General features: G+C 27.9%; 1 protein-coding gene across 2 annotated transcripts; it reads right to left on the bottom strand.

Annotated features, from left to right (window-relative positions):
• Window positions 1-158: 158 nt before the first annotated feature.
• Window positions 159-10,146, bottom strand: LOC127290379 (uncharacterized). Of its 2 annotated transcripts, none has more exons than XM_051318885.1 (5): window positions 9,756-10,146; window positions 7,540-7,767; window positions 7,099-7,382; window positions 1,725-2,861; window positions 159-727 (listed from the first exon to the last, which is right to left on the bottom strand). In XM_051318885.1, exons 2-5 carry the CDS (start codon window positions 7,660-7,662, stop codon window positions 238-240), a joined length of 2,034 nt encoding a protein of 677 aa, XP_051174842.1. In that variant the 5' UTR covers window positions 7,663-7,767; window positions 9,756-10,146; the 3' UTR covers window positions 159-237. The 2 variants fall into 2 exon arrangements, with proteins under 2 accessions (XP_051174842.1, XP_051174843.1); XM_051318886.1 differs by having other exon boundaries at window positions 7,099-7,379.
• Between the last annotated feature and the right edge of the window lie 2,126 nt (window positions 10,147-12,272).

Here is a 12,272-nt window from a genome sequence, read left to right as displayed (position 1 = left end):
TCCCAATAATTATATCAAAGTGATCGGTTACCGGGTGTTTTAAACCAAGCACCGAATATTGCTTCTACCAAACTTATACTAATAAATAAATAAATATAATTTTATCGAAACAAAATGTTTTTGTATAGTGATTTATTAATAATAAAATGTTTTAATTTTTACATTATAAATTTTCTATTTGTCTAGGATTGTTTTTTTATTTGTATTAAGTTTTTTCGACTTGATAATTTAATGAATTTAATTGTAAATTTTAGAGCAACCAATATTATCCAAGTCGAAAATTGTTAAAATTTTAATAGGGTTTAACGCAAATTTTTTATAATTTGATGATGATCCAATTATCAATAATAAACTTGTTATAAATTTATGAAAGTCAGTAGCTCTTAATAAGAATGCAGTGCCTTTTTCATATACAAATATAGAAGAATCTGTAGAACAAACATCGAAGACATAGTAGGAGTCACAGTGCTTAAAGAGTCCAAGACAAGCATTTTCACAAGTTAAGATACCAAAATGATATTTTAAAAAACATTTTTCTATGGAACTCTTGAGACTTGTGGAACATTTGTTGTAAATTTGGACAGGCATTGATGGAAATGCTTTAAGTTTAAATAGAAAGTTTCCAATTTTAAATTCTTCACATAAATAGTTTGTGAATGATCCAGTATTTAATAATTCTACAGTTTGAAACTTCTGTTTTGCTTGTAAGATACAACAAGTAAAATAGCTGTAAATGTTGAAAAGAGTACATGTCTTTTAGTGTATACAAAGTTAAAAAAGAATATTAATTTTATATTTTTGCGTTAATATCTATATTATTAAAGGTATTAATTATGGAATTTAAAATATTACATATTCTTTTAAACAAACATTTTATTGCACGCAATTTGAATTGACATTTTATTAATAAACAATTGAATAAGAATCATATAGCACACTCTTTTGTATTATCATTTTATTCCACTAGCTTTCGAATAAACATTTTATCAACGGGGAGGGTCAATATCTAGTAAACGATAAAAAAAATAAATAACAAAAAAATGGAAAAAAATTATGGATCCCTTTTACGTAAATTACAAAAAGATAAAAAAAAATTTTGAAATGTTTTAACTACTCATCTCTAATTTTAGAACAATAGGGGTATTTTTCAGTTTGGAAAAAATTTGAGGAGTGATTACCCACACAGCACCCAAAATTCCCTGAAACTTGACAGAGCCTCACACGGCGAGGTTAGGAAACTTCAGTGGCAAGGTTCATACAAGTTTGTGTCGATGTTTAAATGTCCACATGAAAAAAATATTTACACGAAACTTTGAGGAAATATTACACATAAATATTCACGTGCAATGTTCAGTCAATGTTGTGTCAATATTCACCTATACTTATTATATTAGTAAATGAAATTTTTATAACTAGGCGAAAATGTAATTTCAATATTGACACAACATTGACTGAACATTGCACGTGAATATTTATGTGTAATATTTCCTCAAAGTTTCGTGTAAATAATCTTTTCATGTGGACATTTAAACATCGACACAAACTTGTATGAACCTTTGCCACTGAAGTTTTCTAACCTCGCCGTATGAGGCTCTGTCAAGTTTCAGGGAATTTTGGGTGCTGTGTGGGTATATTAGTGTTTAGTATAGGTATATAGTAATTTTTTGTAAAATTATTTAAACACTTTCAATGAAAGAATAAAATTTTATAATTATTGAACTTACACGTTGCCAAAAATGAAAATAGCATTCAAAGTTTGAGATGTCCAATATTCTGGTGCAATTAGTTTCGCCATACCAGCACAAATGACACAACTAGCATAAAACTGTTCTCCTTGGATTTTTTTCGGAAATATTTTATCTGAAATATGAACCTGCAACGAAAAGAGTTTACCCTTTTGCTCTACATATTGATACCACATAAACTTGTTGTTCGATGTGTTGTTTTTGCTTTCATCCTGATTCAATTTAGAAAATTGTAACCAAGGAACCTTGTTGGAAAGATCAACTTGTTCGTCCATACATAAATCTTTAAACTTAATGTTACATTCATGATTCATTTTTCTTTCAGGTATTTGCGTTTTGAAAGCTACATTTTGAAACGACTTACTATTGTAAACTTTGCAACAGTGCAAGTTTATTTTGAATATTTGAATTGTGAAAATATTATTTTCAGATTTTAAATATTTTTTGTTTCTTTCAACGGATGTAGATTCTTTAATTTGACTGACGTCATATTCTTTGTCATCTTCATTACCTTGGTTAAAATCGTTATCATTCTCAATTTCAAGATCACTCCTACTTGTGATGGATTTAAGTAAAAGAATTGTCAAGTGACGTTTTAATGAGTCTCTCGAACAAAATTTCATAATACAGTTATACCCGTAATCATCCCAAAGTCCATACTCATTGCACCTGAATGGGTTATAAAGATACCAAAACAAGCCATCTCTCCAAAAAGATAAACAAAATATGTCTGTTTTAATAATGGAATTCATATGTGAAAGATCTACTTTATCAAACCATTCTTCTATTATTTTGGTAGTGTTATCAATTAATAATTTCGATAAATTTGAATTTTTTTTTAAACCCAATGTTCCTTGGATGTGCATTAATTCGTTTCTATGCAATCTTTTTTTCTTCTTTATAGATTTTTCCACATTATTACAAGTTGAATCAGTAATTCGACAAATGTCTTTTAGTTCATCCACTAATTTAAGTTCGATATTATATTTGTAATTGTAAACTACTATATCATTTAATATTTGTCTTCTTTTAACATTAATTAAGCCCGTATGAATAAAAAGCATCCATGCGTGATCGTAAATGTAATCAACATTTCCGCTCCATGCATATTTGTATCTACACAATAAGATATAACATTTATTATTTATTAAGAAAATCATAGTGACAATACTTGCAAATTTCATTTTCATTGTGAAAAAGATAAAAAAAAGAACTAAAATTTGTGGTTTTTTTAATTTATAGAATTTTTTGCACCGAATTTTCGAAAAGTTCATTTAAAAACACACAATTCACATTTCGTAAACGGCTTATTTAAAAAATTGAAAAACATCATGAAAATTAGTCTCAGTTAGTACTGAAAGCTCAGAAGAGCAAAATGAGCAAAAAATTATAGGTTATGTTTATGAAACTTGGAGTGAAAATATACAATGAGGATCAATTTAACCTTCAACACAAACAATTGATGTTTACCCAGGTGCGAATTTTAGGTTGGCCCAACTTTACGTGCCAAAGTTGGGCTAACTAGCGGAATGATAACGGGCAGCCGCCCAATGGGGTCGATGGTTGGCCCAACTACTTTTCTCAAAGTTGGGCCGACCTTTGTCAAAAATGTAAAAATTATTACTTATACAATTAACATATATTGGGTGTTGTCTTAAATTCATCATTTATTTATTGCATACATATAAACACTAAACGCAACCTTATACATACATACATAGATTTTAAAAATATTTATTTATAAATAATTTATTTATTTGATTACATCCCAAATATTCAATAAAAAATGATTTTGGTTTTATTCAATAAAATTTTAATCACCCGCCCTTGTACTCGCCATAGCTCTAGAGTTTTCGCTGCAATCAAGATATATTAAGCGGGAGGTTTGACGTCGAGGATATGTTTGTGCATTTGGATGACTATTTAAATGTACATTCATGACTCGACAGTCAATAAACCGGCTGTATTCAGTAGAGGTTTTCCGTAGTTTTCCACTACTCTGATCAAGAAAGAGTACTTCTAATACAACTCGGCTACGGACTGCAATTTAGGGATTTTGGGGTTTTAACAGTGGGGGTTAGATGTGGATAAAATGCGTCAAAGCCTTGACGAAAAAGGTATACGCGGAGAAATCTAATAATGAAATAAAAAAAAATAGTCACTAATTAGATCCGAAACAGTCCGTCTAAATTAGACGGACCTGATCATTACTAATGAGAAAATCATTGGACTCTAGACTGCCAAAATATTTTTCTAAAAGTGAAAAATGAGCTATACTAATTTAAATTAGTAAGAATTTTCGCTAATTTTTAGTATCTTCCCCAGCAGCACGGTATATTCCCTGAATATCCGTTGAATACCACAGTGGAATATTCTCATGATCTTCTATGAAAATCAAAATGTCCGCATCATGGGAATATTCCATAGTGACATTCAGGGTATATTCCAGTGACATTGAGGGAATATTCCTCGGTGACATTCATGAAATATTCCAGTGACATTAAGGGGATATTCAGGTGATATTGTAGAAATATTCCAGTGATATTGAGGGAATATTCCACGGTTACATTGAATTTTTTTAAAAATGTGTTTTTAATCTTCCTGCTTATTCAAATAACAATTTATAACATATTTCTATTATTTCAACACTTAAAAAAAATTCAATATAACCGTGGAATATTCCCTCAATATCACTGGAATATTCCTTTAATATTACCCTCAATGTCACTGGAATCTACCCTGAATGTCACTGTGGAATATTCCCATGATGCGGACATTTTGATTTTCCTGGAAGATCATGGGAATATTCCACGGTGGTATTTAAGGGATATTTAGGGGATATACCGTGCTGCTTGGGTTTTTACTAAAACTGTAGTAAAAAATTAAAAACTATTAAACCAAATATTATAATATTTTACTACACAAGTTGTAAATTCAGATATTCATTATACATGAACATTTTGCTTCCTCTTTACGATTAGCAAAATAATTTTCTTCCACGTGAAGAAAGCATTAACATTGAAATAAACATACATATACCAATCGATTCATTTAAATGCAAGGAATACAATTATTTTATATATGAACTTGAATTTAATTAAACACAAAACTTTTTAGCTAAATTGTGAAGTTTTGATTTTTAACTTTTATTAATTCTTTAAATTTAAATCAAATATATATACTTATTTATATATTATGTCAATCGATTCGTCGTGACGTAAGGAATACGATTTTATTACAAATCTATTTTGAGATATTAATGTGATAAATAAGCCTACCAAATTTTACGCAAATCCATTAAAACCTATGTTAAAGTTATCGTGTTCACAAAAAAGGGATCCACACACACACATACATCCGGACAATTGATCAAGGTCTCATATAACATACTTCTATATAGAAGAAAATTTATTTCGACCATTGTTAAAAATTTTATAAACGAAAAGACTACAATGCTTCCTCCACGAGGAAGCAAAATTAGTAAAAATTCATACTAAAGTGAATTAGTAGCTCACTTTTCACTAATTGAAATTTAGAAAGATTAACAATAATATAAACCTACACGATAAGGTTATGGTATGGTTACAGAAAAATGACAATAAAGTTACACTGAAAGAAAATTCATACTACTAAGTATTAAACTCATATTAGAGTTTAATATAAATGTTACAATTTAGGGAAAAAGTGCACCTATACTGATTACTATTACAGTTTTTATGAAAATATATAATGAATTTAAGAGTAACTATTATTTTAAGAAATAAGAATTAGTATATTTATTTTAAAAATTAGTATTTTCTTTATGAATTCACAGAATACGAAATATTATAATAAATAATTTCACAAAATAGTAAGAAAAATAACATATATCCGTATACTTATTTCACATTTTGTAAAACTTTATACTAAAAGTCACGGATTTTCCCGAGAGACTACGAATTTAACCGAAGTTCTGTCTGTTTGCGGCTTCGTGTCCTACTCGAACTTCTACGACTTGATCCGATTTTCGAAAGTGTTGTTAACCAGCAGAACGTACCTATCAACTGTCAACACACGTGTTTCAAATGTTTATAGTGCCACAGAAAACATTTATAATTATTAAATTTATTATTATTTTTATTAATTATTATTTTTTGATGTCATCTTTACAATTATTTGATTTTTATTTGCAATAAAAATTTTTATAACAATCATAATTTTTAATCTGAAAAAAAAGAAAAATCTATATAAACAATTAATAATAAAAATGAACCCAGCGTAACCTCTATAAAATTACACCATTGGCACTAGTAAACTATTTTTTATTATTAAGTTATTATAAATAAACTTCTTTCTCGCAAGTGGTAAAAATATTCAGTAGTTAGTATATAAGAAAACGATATATGCCGACCCCCAGCGAAATTTATCGTTATGCGTATAGAATTGTAAGTGTAGGTTTCGTTGCGATCGTGTAATGTCTATGTATAAGCGAAATGAACGTGCGTGTTCATTAGTATGTGTGTTAACCTGTATCGTAAGTGTGAATGTGTTGTTCCTAGTCTCACTCCTCTTCCTCCCGAGAATTAACGGAAACGTCCGAGTTTCCACTTTTTTTCCCTTTTCTTCCGACATTCTGAATTTTTCGTATAAAGTTTTACAAATATTAGAACGCTACATTCCATATAATGCAACAACTCTATGAGAATTTAATATAATATTTTCAAATATTGGTAATCTTTTTACGTTCTTTCTACAATAATTATTAATATTTGAAAAAAGATTTTAAGTTGGAACTTTAATATAAAGTATATTGAATTTTAATAAAAAGTACACTTTTCCCTAAATTCTAAAAGAATATATTAAAATGTAATACGCATTTTGTTATTTTTTCCTATGAAATTTCTTTCAGTGTACACTATAAGATTAACATAACCTTAAGCTGTGGCGGATATTAGTCTCAAATTTTTTGACACTTCGCATCAAAAACAGATAAAATGAGATATTTCTCCTGATAAGACATCTTATAAATATCTATAACACACAGAAAAAACCTAGTCTTATTTTTGCTGCAGTTCAAAATGAGTCAATGATATAAACGCCATAGAAAGTGGCGCCACCAACTGACTCATTTTTGCTGCACATCAAAACGAGTAGCGTACGCTACTCATTTTGAGTTCAGATTTTTTTCAGTGAATGTCTTCAAATGAGACACGTGTTTTGCATGTACCGAATGCCGAACTAAAGCGAACTAAAGCGGTATCATTTTTGATGAAGCATTTTTTAAGTCCACGTTTTTTTTATCAAATTTTTATTTTCACTGATAAAACATTCTTCTTTCATGACATTAAAGAGTTGTAAATTTTGTTAGTTTCACCTCAATTGTGTTTTAGTTAATATTGCAGTGATAGCTTGATAGAAACAAAATTTCCAACTTTTGCCTTTTGCTCTTTTCGAAGAAAGTTCTGTGACATGCATTCCTCGAAAACCTCTAAGACATACATCCAAGTTGACTATTTTTTCTTTCTTTTTTGAAATGAACTCAAACTTTAAAAAATCGCCATTTACTAATCCAGAATTTGAACCAGCAGCTTGATCGACAAATAAATAATTGGTGTTCTTCATAAAAATTGGTGAAATTCTTGCACAACCTAATTCCTGCTAATTATTATGTAATTACATATATACTTTCAACACTTTTTCGCTGAAATTAATTATACTTGAAGATTGTAATATAATGTTTGTTATTAGTATGTACTCATTTTTATTGAAATATGGAAGTATTAGTTATTAAAATTGCACTATAAAAACGAATTACCTGAAAATTTAGGCACATTCTGCTCCATATTTCAATGACCTCATTATTCCGTTTATATTTATAATTTGAATTAACTTTATCCTGTCGATTATAATAACATAGGGAGAATGCTTCCATCTCCATGAGAATTTTCTTATTTAACACCAATTTCTTGCAGAAAATTCCGGTGATTTCTCAGTTTTATTCAATTTTTTGATTGGTTGATGCCTATCACTAAGTCTAGAGATCCTAAAGAGAGAGTTGAGACACAGTTGTTTTCTGCGCATCGTGATTACTCCGGAACCAGAAGTCGTATAGAAACGCGCGAAAAATTCAAATTATATTTGAAGAGATTCTTATTTACGCATGCGCGATCGTCCTCTAGTAAACAACTTAAATTGACATTTATATGGTTTGAAATGAAACTATTTTAAAAAAATTTTTTTGCATTTCATTTACTTTAGATTTTTTGGCTTGGAATTTTTGATCTGGAATTTTTGTCCGGATACCATTTATTTATTAAGTAACAATAATTTAATTTCATTGATTAATAATTACAAAACATAATTTGTTTATAATTCAATCAATTAAATTACATTATTTAGTAATTTAAAAAAATAAATCATATAGAAATTAATGTTTTCATATAATTTTTTTGAATCATTTTTAAGTCTTGTTTATGTTCTTTTGATTGTACGCTTTAATTTTTTTTAACAATTGACAATTTTGTTTAATTTGAAATTCAAATTGAATTAAATTTCGTGCGCTTTATTCGACTTCTGGTTCCAGTTTAATCACACAAATAAACTTCGAGTAATCTGTGTCTCAAATCTCTCTTTAGGATGTCTAACTAAGTCTACAAATCATTTATATAAACTGAAAATATTGCAGTAGATGAATAACTATTGCCGAGGGAACTCACACTCAGGAAAAATTATACGTAATTTAAATATAAAAAGATAATTAAACCGCCGGCGACCAAAAGGGCATACGCGTGAAAATGATAATCCATAAAGTTTTGAGATAGTTATATGGATTTGAAAATGCCAGTGTCATTTAAAACGTCAAAACTTCCACCTCAACTACTTTCTACAAAAATTTGTAAATGAGCTAATATGTTAGGAATTTCTTTTCTCTCATACAGGGTATCAATTTACTAAAGTTACAAGCCAGTTCAATAACTTGGAACTTTTGATCTGGACACATTAGAAATTTTAGCCTATATATATAGACTTCCCACCTACAATAGGATTTTAATATTATAGATATTTAGATACTTATATGCTATTATATACCCTTTTTCCAAATAATATTTTATAATTTAATAATATTACATAGGTATTTATATCGTAGGTTAAAGAATCATATATATGGGGCATTCCACGTAAGATTTTTATTAAAATTTTTTTTTTCACTGCTCAACATTTTTTTCAAAATCTTTCTAAAAAATAGGGAAATAAGTATTTTTTATTTTTTGATGTGATAAAAATTATAAAAGTTATTATTTTTTTAATTTTAATGACGTCACAAGCAAACTACTTTTGAAATGTGTTTTTCTCTGCCCTGCAAACAAATAATAAATATGCTTCCGTATTAGTTATACATTACACTGTTAAAAACGTATGTCATTTTAATATACCTGCATAAAATACTTAAATTTACGAAACTGGCATAATAAAGTGGAATTAATATATACAAAGTATCTTAAAAAATTGCATTTTACTCAATTTATGCATGTTCTTGTTTATAAATTAATATTTTAATTATTAAAGCAAAATAATTTCTTTACATAAAACTAGTTTAATTCAATTTAAATTGTAAAAACGCACGTAATTGAACATTTAGAGTGCCTAACGTAAACGTCACAAACATGTATTAAAATTCTGGTATTTAGAATGATTTTTGAAAAATTTTCTCCTCATAAAACATTATTTGGTTATAAACAACACAATAATTAAAGAATTACGCACTGTTATTAAAATTTTAAATAAATATTCAATTCAATTTAATATATACATGTATCTTAGATTTCAATAGCAGTACTGCTAAAATCTAAAAAAAAACTTATTTCAAAAGTACTCTGCTGCTTGTGACGACATTAAATTTTAAAAAATAATAATTTTCATAATTGTTACGAAAGATTTGAGAAAATTTTCAAGTATATTAACATTAATCAATAATTATGTTATTGTCATTTAAGTGAAAAGATAATAAAAATTAGAAGTCTATTTTATTACCCCATCATATATATGTGAGTGCCATGTATGATATATTATTATTAGAATAAGTCCATTTATCTAGAAAATTGGCTCTTTTCTATTTTTTGTTCAATTCTTAATTTTGTTTTTCTATCTTCAGTAACTTTTAAAATTTGAAATTTTTTTTTCTTCACACTTTGACAGTTTTTAAATTAAGTAGAGGAAAGTCATATTTTACTTCTATGATTTTTAAAGGTTACATATATATTATTGAATATTTTTTAGCTGTATAGATAGGTATATATGAATATAAATTGTCTATTGATTTTAGTCTTATATTTAACTTTTGTAATTGTTAATAATTCAATTATATTTGACAATTAATTTATAAAAATTTCAACAACCCGTTGCGTCAATAAGCAATGGTGAGTATCAACTGTCAAATGCCTTTATCACTAAAATTAATAAACAATGATATAACGAAAAATTAATTTTCTAAAACAAACGTATTTGTAACCTAAAATGTACATATTCAATAATTTAAGCATTTTTTGCAATAATTTCATCGTTACATTTGTCTACCAAAGAGAGACTCTTTATTTTTATCTTTTGAAACATGTTAATTTATCACGATAGCAAGGAGAGCGTTTTCAAAGAGAATTTTATTCTATAAAAATTAAATTATTCATAATAATATATTATACACTATTTCGAAAGAGAATTTGCATTTTTTAAAATTTTTCAAAATTTTTCTATATGACTTAACCAAAATAATATTTATTTAACCATATTTTTTGGAAAGAATAAAAAAGTTTCGTTCATTGAAATAAAAGTTTTCTTCGTTCCTACCCATAAAAAAAATCTTGGCAGGTATGTTTTTTGAAGGTTTTTTCATGCTCTTTCTAATGGTGAATTTCGTTTTTTAAAATTTTTGAATTTTGACCTTGATTTTCTATAATTAAACATAAATTTGATATTTAACATCTCGAAAACAAAAAAAATTGTCATTCTGATGGCATATACAGATCGGAAAAAACCTCAGCTTTCGTTTGCAATTATTTATTTAAAAAAAACGCATCCATTTTAGTGAAAAAAGCAAATTTATGTTTAATTATAGAAAATCAAGGTCAAAATTCAAAAATTTTAAAAAAACAAAATTCACCATTGGAAAGAGCATGAAAAAACCTTCAAAAAACATACCTGCCAAGATTTTTTTTATTGCATTTATAGACAGAAAAAATTAAAATAGTAGGCGGTGTCAGGGAAAACTGATAAAATTGACCCCCCTCTATCTCCCCCAAAATTTCAAAAAAGTCAAAAAATTTTTTGGGGATATTTTACTATCAGGTAGGACAACAATTTTCCCAAGTTTCACTTTTTTTCGAGAAATCAATTTTTTAACTTAGGACATTAAACGTAAAATGCCTCATATATATATATATATATATATATATATATATATATATATATATATATATATATATACGGAGAGAAATTTTTCACTTTAAAAGTACCAATACCCAAGCAGCACGGTATATTCCCTGAATATTCGTTGAATACCACAGTGGAATATTCTCATGATCTTCTAGGAAAATCAAAATGTCCGCATCATGGGAATAGTCCATAGTGACATTCAGGGTACATTCCAGTGACATTAAGGGTAACATTAAAGAAATATTCCAGTGATATTGAGGGAATATTCCACGGTTATATTGAATTTTTTTTTAAATGTTGAAATAATAGAAATGTGTTATAAATTGTTATTTGAATAAGCAGGAAGATTAAAAACACATTTTTAAAAAAAATTCAATGTAACCGTGGAATATTCCCTCAATATCACTGGAATATTTCTTTAATATTACCCTCAATGTCACTGGAATATACCCTGAATGTCACTGTGGAATATTCCCATGATGCGGACATTTTGATTCTCCTGGAAGATCATGGGAATATTCCACGGTGGTATTCAAGGGATATTCAGGGGATATACCGTGCTGCATGGGTACTGTACTAGCGATTTTCCTATGTCCGTTTTCTTAACAAAAACGTTATACTAAACGTTATACTTAGTTATACTAAAATAGTTCCAAAAATTTCCATGCGTTAAAAGACCACTGGTATTAACGTTATTAGTAGCAATTTTATGTCTATATTGCACGAATGACAAGTGAACATACTGCCCTACAACGGAAAAAGATACATAAGCCACAAATAGGTCGAACGGAGATATTTGAGAAAAACCATTTGCATCAAAAACTTCATTTAGAATTCATTTTTTATGAATAAAAATATCCCTAATGGGGTAAATCGGATGTGCTCTTTCTATTTTTGCAAAAAAAATTAATTATTTAAACAATCCCTTTTAAAAAATGCACTTGCGTAGTTTTTTTAGTGCAAATACAACGTAAAAAGAACACAAAGTCGCTTGTGGTGTTTTTCGTTGTAAAGTCATCGAGCGGATCAAAGATGTCCAGCAAAGAATATACATAAGGGACAAGAGAGTATGGGATTAGAGTATGGCGCTTGTGTATAGTCTCCACTATGGACATCTTTGCT

Source organism: Leptopilina boulardi, unplaced genomic scaffold (genome assembly GCF_019393585.1).
Source record: "Leptopilina boulardi isolate dan_hultmark-lab unplaced genomic scaffold, ZJU_Lbou_2.1 LbouV2_64, whole genome shotgun sequence".
In the NCBI taxonomy this organism is placed as follows: Eukaryota; Metazoa; Arthropoda; class Insecta; order Hymenoptera; family Figitidae; genus Leptopilina; species Leptopilina boulardi.
The sequence above is the reverse complement of the archived record's forward strand: the minus strand, read 5'-3'. Positions and strand labels throughout refer to the sequence as shown.